The 18,638-nt window shown below is 50.2% G+C and overlaps 2 protein-coding genes across 7 annotated transcripts; one reads left to right on the plus strand and one right to left on the minus strand.

Moving 5' to 3' along the window:
• Nucleotides 1-2,208: 2,208 nt before the first annotated feature.
• Nucleotides 2,209-17,096, minus strand: Blcap (BLCAP apoptosis inducing factor). Of its 5 annotated transcripts, none has more exons than XM_046433423.2 (3): nt 16,817-17,060; nt 12,435-12,958; nt 2,209-4,154 (listed from the first exon to the last, which is right to left on the minus strand). In XM_046433423.2, exon 3 carries the CDS (start codon nt 3,978-3,980, stop codon nt 3,717-3,719), a length of 264 nt encoding a protein of 87 aa, XP_046289379.1. In that variant the 5' UTR covers nt 3,981-4,154; nt 12,435-12,958; nt 16,817-17,060; the 3' UTR covers nt 2,209-3,716. The 5 variants fall into 5 exon arrangements, 2 of the variants coding, with proteins under 2 accessions (XP_046289379.1, XP_046289380.1); XR_006849484.2 differs by having other exon boundaries at nt 3,984-4,154; nt 12,435-12,954; nt 16,817-17,090; XR_006849485.2 differs by lacking the exon at nt 2,209-4,154 and adding an exon at nt 10,449-11,681 and having other exon boundaries at nt 16,817-17,096.
• On the plus strand, nt 6,091-7,776 carry Nnat (neuronatin). 2 transcript variants are annotated; one of them, XM_046433426.2, is made up of 3 exons: nt 6,092-6,260; nt 7,235-7,315; nt 7,542-7,776. In XM_046433426.2, exons 1-3 carry the CDS (start codon nt 6,189-6,191, stop codon nt 7,632-7,634), a joined length of 246 nt encoding a protein of 81 aa, XP_046289382.1. In that variant the 5' UTR covers nt 6,092-6,188; the 3' UTR covers nt 7,635-7,776. The 2 variants fall into 2 exon arrangements, with proteins under 2 accessions (XP_046289383.1, XP_046289382.1); XM_046433427.2 differs by lacking the exon at nt 7,235-7,315 and having other exon boundaries at nt 6,091-6,260.
• Nucleotides 17,097-18,638: the final 1,542 nt, after the last annotated feature.

The following is an 18,638-nucleotide window of genomic DNA, read 5'->3' on the forward strand; positions in this document are numbered from 1 at the left end:
ATCTGAATGTCAATCCTCTCAGGTCTGCATCAGATCCCTTCTGAGACTCTCTTCTAGCACCTGCCACAGTCCACAGTTGTGTACCTCTCAGATTATTTGCTCAATGTCATTCCCTCTCCCATTTTCCTGGAAGACTCCCTAATGGTAGGGACTGTCCACCCTGTAGCCCCAAGCCCTCTTCATGCCTGGGATTCTGACAAATAGCAGCTGGATAAATAAAAATGCAGGCCTCCTTTTGAGGCAGGAGGAGCCCTCAAGGGCCATGCCAGGAATCTAGTCATAAAGGAAGAGTAAGTCTGCTTATCACCAGCAGAAGGCTGAGCCAAGTGCTCTAGGCAAGCAATCTCCAGGGAAAAATCCAGGAAAGCTTCCTGATAGAGGGAGTCTTTAGGTTTAAGGGGTATGTTGACTAATGCACAAAGCACATACAGGTTATCCCCAAGGTCCCCTGCCACCTGCTTAGAGCTTAGCCACCTTCCTCAAGTAGGTCCAGGAGGACCCTAAGATCCTGGATCCAGGATATCAGGGCTGAGAAAACTGTCTTTGTTCCAAAGACCAAATTGTATCTCTAAGGAAACTGAGGCCCAGGGCAGGGAAGAGACTTCCTAAAGAAGTCCAAGCCTAGGTCTTACAGTGTCTCATGGTTTCTAGGAAACTTGTGAGCAATCATCTGTCCCAGGAACTACAGTGTCAAACAGCTATAAAGTGTGGTTTTTCTAAGGCCTGGTGCCCCTTCCTCAAAGGCATTTCAGGAAGATCCCTCATGGACCATGTCCTCCAGGATGGGGTATGGGCAAGGTGAGAAGCACTGTTGGGCAGACAGGATGCTGATTTGGCAGGCACTGTGGGAGAGGTGGGAGGCAGGCACCCTATTGGAAAGGACCACAAGTCTTTCAGAGGGAAGCCTATTTGTGACTCTTAAGTGGGCTTGACCTAAAAAAGAAAGCTGCTTTCTGAGGGAGAGCAAAATAAGCAATAATCTTGGCTTCATTTATCACCCAGGTGCCTCCACAGGAGAGTAGGGACACAAAAGCCTTCGTTTGTTTGTTTTGTTTTTGGAATTTGCAATTGTCTATTTTGTTAAGTCTTCCCACCAGGCTAGAATCATGAGGTCTTGGAGAGCCAGGCCTGGGTCTTGCCCCTGAAATCCCCAGCAAGCCTAGTACAAGGTCTCAATGTTTGTTGAACAAACCGTCCTTTCTGTATATATGAATCCTCAGCTTGCAAGACTACAGAACCACAAAATATATTCAGAAACCCAGAAAAGAAAAAATTTATAGATAAAAGAACCAATGAGTCAGGTAGGAAAAATACCCAACATATATGATGGTTAAAATTTTGGTTCTTTGAAAATACCTCTAAAACAGATAAATTTTTGGTAAGTTTTGATCAAGGGAAAGCCTGGATAAGCAATGCTAGGAATGAAAAAAGGAATAAAGTAACAATGGGGGGGGACTTAAAAGAGCAGGAGAAAACTGCATACAACTTTATAGCAATAAATTAACAGTCCAAGTAAGAAAGGTAACTTCTAGGAAGTTACCAAAACCCTTCCACAATTCTTATCTCAGTAATTCCTTGTGAGAGCCTTATGCCTTGAGCAGGCAGCACTCCTATGATCCTGGGAGTAAGAATAGAGTCAGGAGTGGATGTCCAGCTCAGGGCCCTGACAAACTTCCCTGCTCTGTCTCAAGGTTGGTGGCCAATGGGAGTCTGTACACATCCCCAACATGGAACCGTACCACTTTCCTGCTTCTAGCCACCACCTTAAGTCTGCTGGTTGGACCGCCAGTCTTATTTATTTTTCCACTTGAGATGCCATGAGGGGTTTCACTTTATTTTTACTTCAAAAGCAGCACCATAAAAATCCTTGATGATTAGAGCTCCAGCTGTCTTAAGTTGTTTGTCAAGGGATCAGTTACTCAAATCTCCTATGGAGGGAAACAATTTCAGGCGGGAAGCCATGGGAGCTGAGAAACACAAATGTCTCATCTCTGAAAACTTTCAGACTCCCTCCTGTTCATCGCCTGGCCTGCCCCTGCCCCCCATCCCCCAGCTCCACCATCTGCTCTCCAGAGAGCAGATCAAATTTTCAGGCTAAGGTACTCTGGCGCCAAGGACTCAGCCCCTCGGTGTTTCCCCCTGCCCCCCACCAACTCAGAAATCCAACACCATGGCCCAAATGGACTGCAGCCACATTAAACCACAAAGTAAAGTTTATAAAGCTTTATTAAACATTTCAAACAGCTGTGCAACGAACACATCAGAAATAAAAGCTCTACAACAGCAGTCCAAATGTTTCACAAGTGTGGCCTCACAGTCCCATTCCCTAGATGGACTGCCTCCAGTTCTGTCCTCTGCCTGGCCTGCTTCCCTCCCTCCTCAGGCAAGAGAGAGGAATGGTTCCGACTCGAAGGACAACCATGCTGATCCCCAGTGGGCAGGGGCCAGGAGAAAGTCTCGTTTGCCAACACTTGTTACTGAAGTGCAGAGAAAGAAAAAAGCAAGTGACAGTCACAAAGTCTTCCTGTGTGTTCTTCATAACGTACAGTCTACTTGCGCAGGAACGAAGAAGCTCCTGGCGGGAGGACGATGGCCACTGCTCCCCTGTGTCTTGTATGAATCACCTTGGAGTCCAGTGTGCTGGTCACTCTGCAATCCCCATGCTAAATAAAAACTGCAGCGGTACCTACTACATACAGCTAGCTACTGCTAAACCTCAAAATCAGAACACGTTCGGTAAAGCTTCTTTAAAAGGAATACACACATGTATTTGCACGTACATACACACACACACACACACACACACACACACACAGGGCACACTGAAAAATATCCAAACACCTATCAAGGGGATCACGGCTGCTATGAAACACAAAAGAATGTTCCCATTCACTCAGCAGGGGACCACTAGCTCTACACAAACACACCATACCTCCATCCTGCAGAGCATGCACAGGAGACACAGGAGGCCCCCTCTCAGGATGCTGAGAAAGGCAGGAAGGAAGGGCAAGGGAAGCGAGGCTGGGCTGGGGAGCCGGAGCCCAGACACTCAGGTGAAAGAACAACCTCTATCTGTTGCTTCTCTCTTAAAAATGAAGCAGAGGAAACACTGGAGGTTTGTGGACAATGAACAGTCAAGACATGTTTCTGTCTAGCCTGCTGAAAAGGGGAAGGAGGATGAAAAAGCGAGGCTCTCGGGCATCAGCAATCTCTTCAAATTCGAGATAAGTGCAAAAATGAGCCCTGTTTTGAACAGGTGCTCCCAAAAAAAGGAAAGGGTAGAAGAGAACTAAAGGGAAAACAGGAGAAGGGCTGAGGTGTCAGTAACATTCTGGGAAGGAGAGAGACCCTGACAAGGAGGGGTCACAGAGGTGACAAGGAGACTGGCATTTTATCTGCCCAGGGCAGTTGACTAGGATGGATGTAGACTCCTCGCTGTAATGAGGCGAGGGGAGTGGCCATCCTGCCAGCCGGGACCCAGATGGGGACAGAACACACACAATCACAAGACCACCCATGACTACAGGACTCTACAATAAAAGCACAGGTCAGTGCCATTATTCACATTATAAGGATAAAACATCACAGGCCAAAAAGGCGCCGTCAGGAATGTGGCACCCGCGGGGCTGCGGGATTTGAAACTCCAATGCTTTATGACCTATGTCAATGCCTCCCCTCCCGTCTTCTGCTTCCGTAGAAAGCTAACAGGGCAGCTGTTAGGTGCCCACAACACCAGGGTCGTGTGCTGATTCTGGAAGCGGGGAATCCGAGCAGTGGTACAGGAAACAGTTTCCCCAGCAGCTATAGCAGATGAGGAACAGAGCTGCCAGGAAAACCAAGGCACAAATTGTGCAAGGCTTCCGCTCCAGGAGGAAGCTGAGCAGGTAGAAGCCCATGAACATGGAGTGGCTGAACCACAGGGCGGGGTTGAGGGGCTTGGGGATGAGGAGGACGGGCAGCAGCCACTGGAGGCAATACATGATCTCTGCTGGGCAGGGCCTTCGCCAAGGCTGCCGGGCACCGCTGCAGGAACCGACCTAATGGGAGCCAGCGGGCGCAGGCGGCTGCCCTCCGCTTTCTTCAACCCTCTCTCCAGGAGCTGAGCCGCTGTGCTCTCTGGCTGTCAGCCCGGGATCACCAAGGCAGCAGGGATCCTGAAGAGAAAAGTCAACACAACAGACAAACAGACAAAGAACAGACAGACAGACAAAAAAAAAAAAAAAAACAGGAACAGAATGTATACTTATTTGGGAAAATGGATCATGGTTAACAACAGTTAAATGTGAATGCCCTTTCCTCCCCGCCCACCAGAGCAAGTTCTACTCCTCTCCAAGCCACCAGTTCAGGAAACCTCCTGAGGTGTCTCCCTGGGGTTTCCACTGGGGAGGGGTCCCCCAGAGGGCTCTGGCACGGTCTGCACAGTGGACTGGCTTTGCCTGGGTCCTGCCCGGCAGAGATCATGTATCGCCTCCTGGGGCTGCGGCCTGTCCTCAGAGGGCCCAGACCTCACAATACCGCCCTGTGGTTGCCACAGGACCTCCATGGGTTCCATACTGTGCCCCCATGTGGTAAAGAAGGGTTCTGTAGCTAGTCTCTCCCCCAGCACAGATGCTGAGCTGGAGCAACCAGTGAGTGGTGAGTTAAAGCAGTCAGCAGCATACTGCAGGACCAGTATGAGGGTGGGCAATGGCTCCTTGCAAGCTCTGGGCTGGGAAGCTACAGCAGTGGCTGGGCACCAAATATTTTAAGATGGCAGCCTGGGCTGGTCTTGTTTTTTTCAAACAGTCCAGTGTCATTTTGCCAAAACCAAACAACTTCTTCGAAAGTCGATGTAGGGAAAAGAATCACTATGCTACTTCAACCAAACTGAACTCCCTTGGATCATTACGCCTCCATCTGCTGCTGGCATTGTACAGAACCTGACCTCCATGAGCTTTTAATCAAAATTAATTTCCTATCCATGTAGGGGTAAGTGCCAGTTAGTCTCCATGCCAGGTAGCTTGTTGGAGAGAGGTGCTTTCCGCAGGCCAACCAGGCGCTGGGCCCCGCTGCACACCCGGTTTTGGTCTTTCCATGTACAAATCCAACATTCCGTGGAGGGAACCACCAGGCTGGTGCTCTGAGACAGACCCGCAAAACCCACGCTCAACTAGGGAAGCGCAGGGAGGGACTCGCTTCGCTATTAAACGGAGCTACCCAGCTACGGTAGCCCAAGCCTTGGCGGCTGTAGAGAAATCCGGCTCAGTGCTCCAGCCCTGTGGAACAAGAGATACAAAGACCCAAGCAAGCTGAGGCAGACCTACCAGGATCTGGGGGAGGGGAGCGGAAGGCAGAGATTGAAATGATCTGTCCTGCAGAAAACTCTTCCGAACACATTCCGACCCCTTTTCGGTAGAGCTCATTCTTTTCGCGCACACAAAGGGCGCCAATCCTTCTTTCTTCCCTCCCACAGAGTAGATACTATATCTTTTGCGGTAAGAGTGCAGTGTCCTGGCCCGGGTCCCTACAGTAGCCACCGCCACTGCTGCAGATACCGATTTTCTCGCTACCATAAAAAGCGGGATGTTAAGAATCACCGAAGGGTTCTTGCTCAGGGACTCCAATGAAGCAGAGGACATTGTATATTAGGAGAGTGCTGAGCAGGGGCCTCCGATGCCATGACTCCTGGAAGGAGTATCTTTTTTTTTGCTCTACCGGGCTGATGACCCCTCCCATAACTTAGGTTTTCCACCTGTGCGGGAGGTACGTTCTGGCACAGCACTGGACATTGGGCTCAAATTTACAGGCCAGAGCTTAGAGAGAGGGGTGCCACAACAGGAGGCTTGCATTCCCTACCCTTGCCCTCTACTCTACCCAGAGTCGTGACGCCCCTCCATTTTACACCGAAATTCAAAAGCGGGCATGGCGGAATCTTCTGGAAGGGGGCTAAGATGGGACTCAGGAGGCGGGGGTCAGTGTGAAAAGAGCAGATGGATTATTTTTTTCTCGCTTGGCGAATGAAGAGCGCCCCCCGCCACCCCTCCTCTTGGACAGCCCCCCCGAGTGCGCATGCGCAGTTAGGTGGCGGGAGGGTACTTAAGGCGCGGCCGCGGCCGCTGCGGCAGTACGCCCGACAGCGGACTCCGAGAGACCAGCAGATCTCGGTGAACCCTTGCTCTCTCGACTACCCTCCAGGGACTCTCGGAACCATGGCAGCAGTGGCAGCGGCCTCGGCTGAACTGCTCATCATCGGCTGGTACATCTTCCGCGTGCTGCTGCAGGTAAGCGTGTGGGAACTCCAGGTCGAAGAGGGCTCCTGGTGCGCGCATCCCGATCCCACAAACCCTGCGTCGCGATTGCCGCCTCCCGAACCCATCCTATCCCGACTGCCGCGATCCCTGTCCGCCCAAGTGCCGCTGCGGCACCGCGCGCCCCTCGCGAGTTCCCTGCGCCCACCTCCTCGAGCAGACCCTTCCCAGTGCGCCCGCGCCCAGCTAGGAACAAAGACTCGGGCGAGGCGGACGATCGCTGAGGCTTTTAGAGACCTACGTGGTAAGAGAAACCCGCTATACCCAGACTCGAAGGAGGGAGGCGGGGCGCTTGTATGTTTCAAGACTTTATCGCTCGCCTAGCAAAAAAATTCCGTCTTAAAAAAATTGCGCATTGCGGGGAAATTTTCTTTAAAAAATACACACACACACACACACACACACACATATATATATATATATATATATATATATATATATATTTGCGCTTGCAGGGTTGGGACAAAAAGCAAGTTAGAAAAAGGTACTTCTCAGGGGAAAAAAAATCACTTCACAAAAGGAAACACCAAAAGAGAAAAAGTAATTAAAGGGAAAAATAGAAGAAAACGCGCATTGCAGGAAAAAAAAAATCGTTCAAAAGCATTTGGTAGGAAAAAAGCACTAGATAAAAAGCGCATTGCAGAAAAAAAAATCAGACAAAGGAGCTAACAGAAAAAACAAATGAATCCGACAAAAACACTTTGAATAAAACAATTAGAGGAAAAAGCCCTTCGCAGAAAAAAAATGGAAGGGGAAAAAAGTGCTTCCAAAAAAGGACAAATCACTTTGTTGAAAAAAAAAAAAAAGGCAAAAGTGCTTTGCATAAAATAAATCGGAAAAAAAAAAGCGCTTTGCCTATAAAATCATTTACCCGAAAAGCTCCCTTTGCAGGAAGAATTCCCTGCTAAAGGAATCTTTTGCCAAAGGAATCGCATATTTCCTTCAAGGTGTTCCTGGAATGCTGCATTTACTGGGTAGGATTCGCTTTTCGAAATCCTCCAGGGACACAGCCCATTGCGAGAAGTGAGGTATACCTAAGTTGTGGGTCCAATCAGCTTGCCGCCATGCAGCTCTCAGCACAGTTGGAAAAGCTCCAGCTGCCCTGACTCGTGGACAAGCTGCGCCCGCGCCCGCCTCTCCAGCCTATGCTGGGCAGGCGGGCGGGGCAGGGGGTGGGGCGCGGGTGGGCACGGCAGCACCGGACACACTGCGGGTTCCCTCTATTAAGGGTGGATCCTGGGTCTCTCACCGCAGGTGTTCAGGTACTCCCTGCAGAAGCTGGCGTACACGGTGTCCCGGACCGGGCGGCAGGTGCTGGGGGAGCGCCGGCAGCGAGCCCCCAACTGAGGCCGCAGCTCCCAGCCCTGGGCGGCCGTATCATCAGGTGCTCCTGTGCAGCTCAACCAGCATGGGAGCCAGCGCCGCGCAGGAATGGGGGGTCCCCTGTGCTCCCTCGCCAGAGGAGCACTTGCCAAGGTCAGTGAGGGGCTGGTAGGCCCCCGGAGAAGCAGCACCGACAATTTCGACAATACTAGATCCCTTCCCAACCCCTTTGCACCTGCCCCTCCGCAGGTGGGGTGGGGATTGAGAGGGGTGGGGGGAGCAGACCCCCGAGATCTGGGCGTAGGCATCACATTCTGATCTGGACCAAGTCGGGACAGCACTATCCAAGCCCCGGAGCTGCAGCCATGCCAACAGGCCCCACCAAGGAGATCCAAACACCACACCAGCCAGCAAAATGGACATTCCAACAGCACCAGCTGAAGCCCTGAATCTCAATGCAGCAGAGGAGGCGCCAACTGTGTTGCGAGTGGCAGGACTGGAGGGCATGGGCAGCGAAGGAGCGGGGTTAAGAAACAGAGTGGGGCCCTATCACCGTCCCTTGCCTACAGTGTGCGCGCCAGCATTCCAGCCCTGCTGCCTCTGCTCCCTCCATTCCTCTTTTCTCCTCGCTGACTCCCAAGCCCATCCTATCCCCACAAAATGTGTCACTTAATTTGGACCTATACAACCAATAAAAGAATCCCATCTTTGTACAAAACGTCTTCTCCGAGCCCCCTGCCCCTCACTGATCTTGCTTTCCCAGGTCTCACGCAGTTGTGGTCAATATTGTGGTAATCGCTAATTGTACTGATTGTTTAAGTGTGCGTTAGTTGTGTCTCCCCAGCTAGATTGTAAGCTCCTGGAGGACAGGGACCGCCTCTACAAAAAATAAAAAAAACAGTACCTCCCCCGACTCGCACAGTGTCCTAGGACCCTGCGGGTTGGTGGAGGCGCACCAAAAGATGTCTCTTGTGGCTTATTTTGCGGGGGTACACACTTTGCTAAGGCTGGGCCAATGTGCCCACTGTGGTGTGGGCCCACTGTCCTGAGATAAAGGACTATGCCCCTCCCCAAAGAGGAAAGTTGACATCTTTACTTGTGATCCCAGAATAAGGGACCACTTCCCCCTCCCCAGAGGGGTGGGAGCCTTCACCTGCGGTGCTGGAATAAGAGCCTCACCACAGGATATCACTTTGGGAGAAGGGGGAAAAAGTGGGAGTAGCACTCAAAATGGGGTACTGAGGCCCAAGGGGATGATTTCAGACACAAAGCTACACTCCAGTCTCTATTCAGGGGCCCCAAGGAAATAAGCATTGGGCAGGGTGGGAACTGGGCAGGGTGGACCCTGGCTTAGGCAATGAGGATGGGATAGGAGGTGCGGTATGGGGCCTCCTTCCCCCAGCTTAATGCTCCAAGTCCGTCCATCCTAACTTTGATATTCCCTAGGGTCTCCCCACCTCCAACCCCACTCCAGAAACCTCTCCCCTGCTCTCTCCCCATTGCCGGGTTCCCAGCTCCCCCCCCACCCCAGCATTGGCCTCTCTATCCCTAAGGGTTGCTTACCAGGTCCCTGGCCCTGGACTCTTCCCTGCCATCAACCAGGATGGGTGGGCTGGCTGCTCTGCTCCCCTCACTCCTCAGCGAGTCAGGACTCCTTTTACTGACTCAGTTGGTCAGCTGACTGCCTCACCAAGTGGCCCCACCACCTGTTCAGCCTCATCTCTAGTTTTATCCATTCCTGTCACTACACACCTGTTCCTGGGTCAGCACCAAGGCAGGGAGTTGGAAGGCCATAAATCTCTTCTTCCACTTCCTCAAATCCCTTAGTCACACAGTTGTTACAAACATGCTGGAGCACAAAGCACCTCGGCCTCTTGAATCTGATGTTTCCCTTCCCTAAACAAGCCTCTTATATTCCTCAGTCCAATCACCAGCATCTCTGAAGACCCTATAACTTCACTCAGCATCAGAGAACTGTGTGGGATCTTGGTCTGGTCTTGGCTTAGCCATCAATTAAATCAGCCTAGGGCACCCAGCCAGGTCCCTCTCACCCCTTATCTTTAGTTCCCCTCTGGAAGAGCTCCTCTAAGATCCTGTCGACCCACATACATTAGAAACATTCTGCCAAAGCAGCAATCGGTACTCGGGTGGGATGGCAATGATAGACTCTATCTTCCTTAACTGGGTGGCTATATCCACTACCATGGCCTGAAGGTAAAGCAGGTCTCCTCTTATCCAAGGGTGACTCTTTAGCAGGCAAGGCCCACACCTCCTCCCTCCTGAAGCCTATATTTTAACCGGCCTCAAGACAAGGAGCTTCTGTGGTTTTTTCACACTAAACCCAAGGAACCAGGCACATATTTCAACATGTGTTCTCAATGAAGGCTGACCCTTCCCTCACAGCCTTCGGGGTGTGCTACTGCCCCACTGCCCCAGATGCTCTAAACTCAGTTCAAGTTAGACAACAGCTGAGTTCACAGAAAGAATCCAAAGCAGTATGGAAGGGCCTGTCAACTCTGGACATAGCATTTCCTGTGCTCCTCCCCTTCAGAAGGCAGGGTACTGCCGGTAACCTCAGGGCTTTCCAGATGATCTTGGCAAAGCCCTTTCCTCCATCCATCCTTCAGCAGGGCTCGGAGTATATGTACTAAGATGATAGATTCTGGGTGGGCAAGGACTGCCTTGGTGGGCTGCATCCCTTTTGTCCCCACTCTCAAACTTAACCAGCAAATTTAACCAACTAGAGGACAAAAGAAATGCATTGACTTTCCATCCCCATGCAATGACTAGAAGTCTGATCCGAACACATCTTGTTTATAAAATGTTTTTCACAAGCTATATCATAAAAAATTTTTATTCTCACAGAGCAAAAGGATATTTGGTTTTATTGCAAAGCCCTGAGTACATAAAGCTAAATGTCCCCTTTCCCTAAACCATTCCTCCCTAACCCCCCACCTCCCAACTTTGTCCCTATAAGGCCAAGAAAAGAGAATTGTGAGGAGATTGGAATGGCTTCATGGGACGCCAGCAACAGGTTATTGTCCCACACCTTGGGTCGAATACCTGAAAAGGATGTCAAGTTTTCTTAGACCAACAAGGTGAAGTTGGGACAGGCTGGGGGATGGTACCAAAACTTCCAAGAGTGTGGGTGCTATGTGACACTTGATACCTCTATCTTTGAAGCACCTGAGTTGTGACTGAAGGAAGGAATAGTTGTTATGGGGGGAAGGCTAGAGAAGGGACAAGTTTCTTGAGTTTCAACTATAGAACCAGCAACAGTTTAGTACACATGGCTGGATGGGGGAGCAATTGTGTTGTAAGCCATTTACTAGATTCTATTTTCAAACCTGTTTCTCCTCAGAAACAAACACCCCAGGGGGAGAGTCTGAAGATGCATTTAATTCCCTTCAGAGATTTACATGTGTGTACACATATGTGCACACACTAGTATAAAAACAGTCTCTTTTTCTGGGGTGACCTCTTTCTCCATATGCCCCTGAGACCCGTTACTATCTCTTCTGAGAATGATCCCCTTTATTCTCCCCACTTCCCCTCCTACAGGATCCAGATTCCTGAGTATTCTGGAAGTCAGAGTGGCAGGCAACACATGGCCTTTGGTATATCACACAGTGATAGGTCTGAAATGGAATGCATGTATGTCAAAGACAGGAGAACAAAAACAAACAACAACAAAAAAGGACAGCCTAAGCCGGATTCCTCTTTGAAAAAACATATTACAGAAGGGAAAAAAAAAAAAAAGCTTTCACTATTTTGGCAGCAATTCTAAGAAGACCAACTTCAGATACAGAATTGATCTAGTCACTGGAAATTGAACAGGTTTCCAGCAACTGAGCCTTCTAAGAGATCTGCTTGCCGTCAATTAATCTCTGATTTAAAACAAATAAGATCGAACACTTGGCGGTAGCACTGAATCGGAAACTTTTTTTTTTTGGTCCTGGCTTTGGTGTTGCCGTCCAGAAGGCTGACAGGATGGCTGGACCGTGTCAGGCAGGGCGGAGAGGCCGTCCCCAACACACCAGTTCCCTGAAAGGGACAAAAGACGATCCGAACCTATAAACAGAAAGGCAGTTTCTTTCCTAGGGCAGACCCCAGTTTCCCAGCGTTTATTATGGAAAAGGCCTGGAAGGAAACTGAAGCCGGTCTGGAAGGAGGAAGGGAAAGCAACGGTCCCCATCCCCCCATTCTTCCTTTCCAGGCCAGGAGTGTGCCAGGCATTCCGTTCCTTCAGCTGCCCTTGAGGGCCACTCCCCATGCACTGGAAGAAAGGGAACGAACGTCCAGACTGGATGTGAAGTTAGAGGGGATGAGAAGCGCCCGCGACCCGAAGCAAAGCGTCCACCTACCACCCGACACCAAAGCGGAACCCGGGGGCCTCGCCCACCCCACGCCCCTTCTGATTTAAAAAAAAAAAAAAAAAAAAAAGGCAACTGAAGTGGCGGGGAAAGAGTGACAGGCCCCCCTCAAGTTGGCCCCCTGCCTGGGTCCCAGGGCGAAGAGGTAGTGGTCGCTCTCCCCAGTCCTACCTGCCCCATCCCGGGAGGGCGCTGACCTTGGAGGCCCGAGCGAGAACCCAGGAGCCCGCTGACCCACCCTCGGGCCGGGAAGGGACCCGCCAGGCCCAGGCCGGAGCGAAGCAGGGCAACCACGCGACGCCGGACAGGGGTGCCCCCACCCCCGGGCACGCGGAAAAAAAACCCAATGAGGGACCCAGCGACGCCTAAGGTGACCCCGAGGGGACAACATGGCGGCGCGGCCGCAAGGAGGGCCTCTCATTTCGCTCCCCGCGGGCTGACGCCACGGTACCTGCGAGCCCTGCCATGGCGCCGCCGCCGCCGCCACCGTCGCCGTCGCTGCCGCAGCCTGCCTCCACCTCAGCTCTCCACCAACGCCGCAGAAGCTGGGGAGACGCCCCCTTCGTCTTCTAGTCGAGCCGGACGAGGACCCCTGGCGGGATCGAGCTCCCCACGGCGGACGCCTGATCCTATGGCCCCACATGAGATCACCTTCGCCGGGATCTCCCCCAATTTCCGCCACAGACAACGCTTTGAAGGACTCCTATGTACTTTTAAGAAATTATGGGGTGCCGGGTTCTTCAGGACGGAAGAATTTTTAATCAGGCGAAGGCCGGGGAGCCCCAAATCACGGGCCCGTGGTCCCTTCATGCATATGCAGCAGATTGTGATCTTCACTCCTTGAGAGTCGAGCGGGCGTGGCTTAGTTCTCCAGGCGAGCCGTGTCGTGGCGGGTTTGCTCCTGCGGCCGTGGACTCCGGGCTCACAGTCGGGAGTGTGTGTGCCTCCAGGCTCACAGTCCGGCCCCGCGCCTGCCTTTCCACAAGGGCAGAGACCCCCGCTCAGAACTTGGAGCCTGCTCCTCCCCTCGCCCTGGACTTTGGGCAGGCGAGCCACCCGCCCACCCCCACGCCCAGCTTCCTCAAGTCGATGAAATGCCTGCCTCAGGGTTTTTATGGGCCCCGAATGAGTCCGTGTGTTCATATATTAGCTGATTAGGCACATTCCTGAGTGCCTACTATGTGCAAGCGCAGTGTTAAAGGCAAAGAGGTAGAGAGTACCAGGGCTCTGGGCCGACCTCTGTGTGCTGCCAGTCTAATGGGTGAGAGTGTTGGGGGCGGGCGTGGGGGAGGAAAGACAGTTATCAAATAATCACTGTATACCGATAAGTTTAAGCAAATCAGTACATAATTATACACCAGGGGAAGTGATGTGAGGAAAAGAAGAGTGTTGTGAAAGTGAATAGGGTCCTAATGTAGGGTGGGGGGATGAAGACAGAGCCTCCTTGGGAAGATGGCATTTAAGCCAAGAGACAAGAATGATCAGGAGTTGTGCCGGCCAAGAGAGAAAGGGAAATTTTTCTAGACAGAAGGAACAACTTGTCCCAGACACGAAGGTGGGAAGGAAGGAACACAGGGAGTGTAAGGAGTAAAGCAGGTAGTGCCACACAATGGATTTGCATTTTATCTTGTGAGGAACAAAAAGCCATTTTCATCAATGGAATGATATCAAATCTGGGTTTCCAAACGGCCACCTCGGCTGCATGGCACAGAAGACAAGGGGAGTGGGTGTGGGGAGTCCCTTGTAGCTTTCCAGACACAGTAATGGTGACCAGACAGTGGGGTTGGCCTGGGGAGCCAGAGAGGGAAAGAATGTAAGATCAGTTCTTGGGGGCCTGGGGAAGCCGTAGTAACACCTAGGCTTTGGTCTTGAGTACATGAAGGGATGAAAGAGTCCTTGGCTAGAGACAGACTGAGGGGGGAGATCAGAAGTTTGGCTTTAAGGACGTGAATTTGAAGTGCCTGAGCAACCCTTAGGTGGATAAGGAAACAGGCAGTTTTCTTTGAGGCTGGAGCTCAGGAGGGTGGCTGAAGATCCTCAGCACACCCTTCATGGTGCTGGTGAGACCCCAAGGGAGGTAAGGTAGATAGAAAAGTGGGCAGAGGAGGAGCAGCCAGGAAAGGAGACTGAGAAGCAGAAGAACCAGGTAATAATGGGTCCCAGAAAGAAAGGTTTAAGAAGGAAGGAGCGTTCAGTGGGGTTGAGAAGTGTGGAAGACAGGAATACACCATTGGGTTCTGGGATGAAGAGCATTTTGTTTGTGGACTGTATCCTTTAGGTTCTTTACCCTAAATTAATTGACTTAAAAAATAAGTAGTCCGCCATTCATTGGCTGATGATTGGAGTGACTTGGCATTGTCATCAAGGACTTAGGTTCATTCCATCTCTGTGGTCCTTTTGCTGATTTTTTGTTCATGGTCACACAATGATCACCCTAGTACCTGGGGTCACATCTAAGTCAAGGAGATGTCCATTCCTCCTTGAGGGGAGATTCAAACAGGCCTGGTAAGGGTTCAGTGTGTCCATGCCAGGCACACCCAGTATCCAATACTGGAAGGTAAGAGAAGACTTGTAGTGGAAGTTCTTGTTTAGAATAAGAGGGGAGCCGGGCACGGGGTGCATGCATGTAATCCCAGTGGCTCTGGAGGCTGAGGCAGGAAGATTGCAATTTCAAAGCCAGCCTCAGAAAAGCAAGGTGCTAAGCAACTCAGTGAGACCCTGTCTGTAAATAAAATACAAAATAGGGCTGGGGATGTGGCTCAGTGGTTGAGTGCCCCCGAGTTCAATCCCTGGTACCCCCTCCCCCACAAAAAAGAAGAGGGGAAGCTAAGCACTGGCAAGGATCTGGAGCAATTTGCAGTTCATCAGCACGTTGCTGGTGGCAGAGAAAGTTGGTCCAACTCCCGCACAAAACTGTCAGTCTACTAAATCTGCACATGCATGTATGCTATGACCTAGAATTGGCACTTCTAGGTATTTACCCTAGAGAAATGAGTCTCTTAAGTCTATACAAAGACTTGTGCAAGAACGTTCACAGAACATAAATTCATGCCAGGTATTGCCACACACACTGTAATCCCAGCAACTTGGGAGGCTGAGGAAAGGATCGCAAATTTGAAGCCAGCCTTGGCAATTTAGCAAGAATCTGTCTCAAGATAAAAAATAAAAAAGGACTGGGGATGTGGCTCAGTGGTTAAGCACCCCTGGGTTCGTTCATTCCCTGGCACCAAAGGGGGAAAAAAAAAAGTCATAGCTCCACCGGTCTGGAAATACCCCACTGTTTATCAGCAGGAGAACAGATCAACAAATGGTGTCTTGTTTTTTGAATGGAATATAGTTGGCCTTCAGTCCACAGGTTCTGCTTCTGAAGTTTCAGCTAACATCTGGTTAAAAATATTTGGGGAAAAACTGCATCAAAATTCTATCTGAATAGACTGTTACCATCAGTCTAGAAAGTTCCCTCATACCTCACTCACCCTGGCAAACAATGCTCTGATTTTTTTTCTACCATAGAATAGTTTTCCATATAAATGGGATCACGCAGTACATATAAAACCTTTACTATACAGACTTTTTTTTTTTTTTTGATACTGGGGATTGAACCAGTGCTTTTAACACTGAGCTATATCTCCAGCACATTTTTTATTTTGAGACAGGGTCTCATTGAGTTGCTCAGGCCCTTTCGCAGTTGCTGAGGCTGGCCTTGAATTGGCAATTCTCCTGCCTCAGCCTCCTGAGTTGCTGGGATTACAGGTGTGGCTACTACTACCATTTTGATGTTCATCCATTTTGTTATGTGTATCAAAACTTTGCTCCTTTTTCAAGCTGGTTAGTATTCCATGAATAACTGTTTGATAGATATTCATTGGTTCCCCTCTCCCCAGTTTGTGTGTGTTATTAAAAAAAGCTGTTATGAATATTCTTGCATTAAAAAATTCCATCTGAACTGAACATGTACAGAATTTCTCATCATAATTCCCTAAACAATACAGTATAACAACTGTTTACAAAGCATTTACATTGTATTGGGTATTATTCTTCATCCAGAGCTAATTGAAAATAAACAGGAGAATGCTAGGTGGCAGTGATGCATGCTTTAATCTCAGCTACCCAGGAGGCGGAGGCAGGAGGATCATAAGCTCAAGGCCAGCCTCAGTAACTTAGTGAGACCCAATCTCAAAATGAGAATTAAAAAGGGCTGGGGGCACCTGGGGATAGAGCTCAGTTGGTAGAGTGTTTGCCTCACATGCGCAAGGCCCTGGGTTCAATCCCCAGTACCATCAAGCTCTGTGGTAGAAGACCCCTGGGTTCAATCCCCAGTAATAATAAATAGAGAAACAAAACATACAGGAGAATTTGGGGAAGTTATATATAAATACTATTTCATTTTATATAAGAGACTTGAGCATTTTTGTTTCTTCATGGTGCCTTGGAACCAATCCCCTCTGGCTATGAGGGACAAGCATACTGTGTTCTGTGTATGAAAGGACAATCTCGGTGTCTGTGCAGCACCATGGATTAATCTGGCAAAGAATATGCAAGCTAAAAGAAGCCAGACCCCAAAAGCAGTACATGCTATTTGAATCTGTTCATATAAAGTTCAAGGGCAGGCAAAAACAATCTATGTTGATTGCAACCAAAATAGTGGTGACCAGGGTCAGGAGGGGAGTAGCGAAGGAAAGGAGCAAGAGAGACTTTGTAAGGTGCTGGAAAAGAACTCTTCTTAGACCTGTTGGTGACCATGTGCAAGAGCTTACCAAGCCAACCCTAAGGCCAGGAGCTTTATGTATGTTCTATCCCAAGAAAAAATACTGAATATAGGAGGGGTCTTACCATTCCAGGGCTCACGGTACAGCTGCTGAGCAAGGGTCAGGCCTGTGTCGTGGGGGACCTGTTGTCCGGTACCTTTATGCCAGGACGGGTTATTGCAAGGTCTCTATGGCCAGTCTTCTCCTTGGGGCTCCAGAAAGTTGGAGAAGAGAAAGCAGAATTACCCGCTGCCCCCAGAGCTGGCTCCTCAGCAACCCTTTCCTCTCTGTCCACAAACCTGTGCTGTCTTCAGGCTCAGCTCCAGGTGGTGAACTGACACCAGCCCGGGCTCTGGGAGCTTCAGAGTCCTGGATAGTCTTCCCGCCCTCCCCAGCCTGCCCCTCCCTGGACGCTGACTCACACTTCCCAAGCCTTGCCCTTTCCTCCAGAATCCTCCTTGGGGACATTTTCTGTCCCCATTACCAAAGTTTGGTCCCAGCCACCAGCCTCCTCTCCGTTCTCTCTGCCTCCTGTCTCACCCAGAACCCTCCTCCTCCTCTCAGCAGCCATTTCTAAAACGACCCCATCGTGCTTCTTCTGGAGGGGTGGTACCCCTCCTCTGTCTTTAGCTGTCCAGATTCTCTCCCGTCTTCAAAGCCTCAGATCAAAGGCCACCTCCTCCAGGAAGCCATCACATTCAATCAGCAAATATTAATGGGCACCTAAAATATGCCAGGCACTGTGCCAACCACGGAGGACCCAGGGGAGAAGACAGATGCATCTGTACCCTGGAGAGACGGGCAGTTAAGCATCGCCAGTGCCCGTGTGCTTCCTGGGGCGCTGACCTCACTGCGCTGTTAGCTCCTTGAGGAGGGGACTCACTTTGGGGTCTGGCAGGGAGGGGAAGGCTGTAACTGCTGAGTGACTGAGTGAGTGAATGATGAAAGGCCAGACCAAGCTCCTCCCTCCCTTATCTGTCCTCTAGACTTCAGGTTTAGCTGGGTTGAGAGACACAGTTAGGACAAGAAGGCAAATCTGGCACCAACTGATGAAGCATCAGGTCACGAGTGGGACCACCTTTTGCGAAATCACAAAACCTACGATCCTCTCCTGTCACTGTTTGACAAGTCCTTTTTCTGAAATAGCCTTCCTTCCTTCCTCTTTCCTCTCTCCTCCCTCCTCCTTTCTTTTTTCTGTTGTGCTGGAGGTGGAACCCAGGGCCTGTTTGTGCTAGGCAAGTGCTCTACCAAGGACTCAGGAACTTCGACCTGTAACGAAACAACTGTTAAATGTTAAAGCACCAAAGAAACTGTGTGTTATCAAAAGATCTCCAATAAGCCAAGGGCAGAGGTGCACTCCTACAATCCCAGCTACTTGAGAGACTGAGACTGGAGTTCAAGTTCAAGGCCAGCCTGGGCAAGTTAGCGAGACCCTGTCTCAAAAAGAGCTGGGGATGTAGCTCAGTGGGACTCTCTGGGTTCAATCCTCAGTACTGCCTTCCCCCCAATTTTTAAAAATGTAATAAGAAACATTATTACTAAGGTGACCAAAGAATGAAGATCTGGGATAGCACAGACTGTAGCCATAATGGATTTGTTCCCATTCTGCATTTACTAGCTGTGTCTCCTTGAGCAAAACTTAACCTCTCTGTGCCTCACTTTGCCCTCTGTAAATGAAAAGAGCATGAGATCCTATCTAATATGGTTGCTTGTGGGGATTCAATGAGTTCACATTTTAAAGTGCTTAAAAGACCAGCTGGCATAACACCCACCGTTACTTATTATTACATATAAAATGGACTGTTCCAGGAGTTGGATGTCCTCTGGGACGGAGGTAGGAGTCCTGGTCAGGAAGGCCCCTGTCTTGATTCTTTTTCTGCTGCTGTATCTAAATACCCAGACGGGTT

This window comes from Marmota monax, unplaced genomic scaffold (genome assembly GCF_021218885.2).
Source record: "Marmota monax isolate L192 unplaced genomic scaffold, Marmota_monax_Labrador192_F-V1.1 WCK01_AAM20220418_F8-fsc00014, whole genome shotgun sequence".
Classification (NCBI taxonomy): domain Eukaryota; kingdom Metazoa; phylum Chordata; class Mammalia; order Rodentia; family Sciuridae; genus Marmota; species Marmota monax.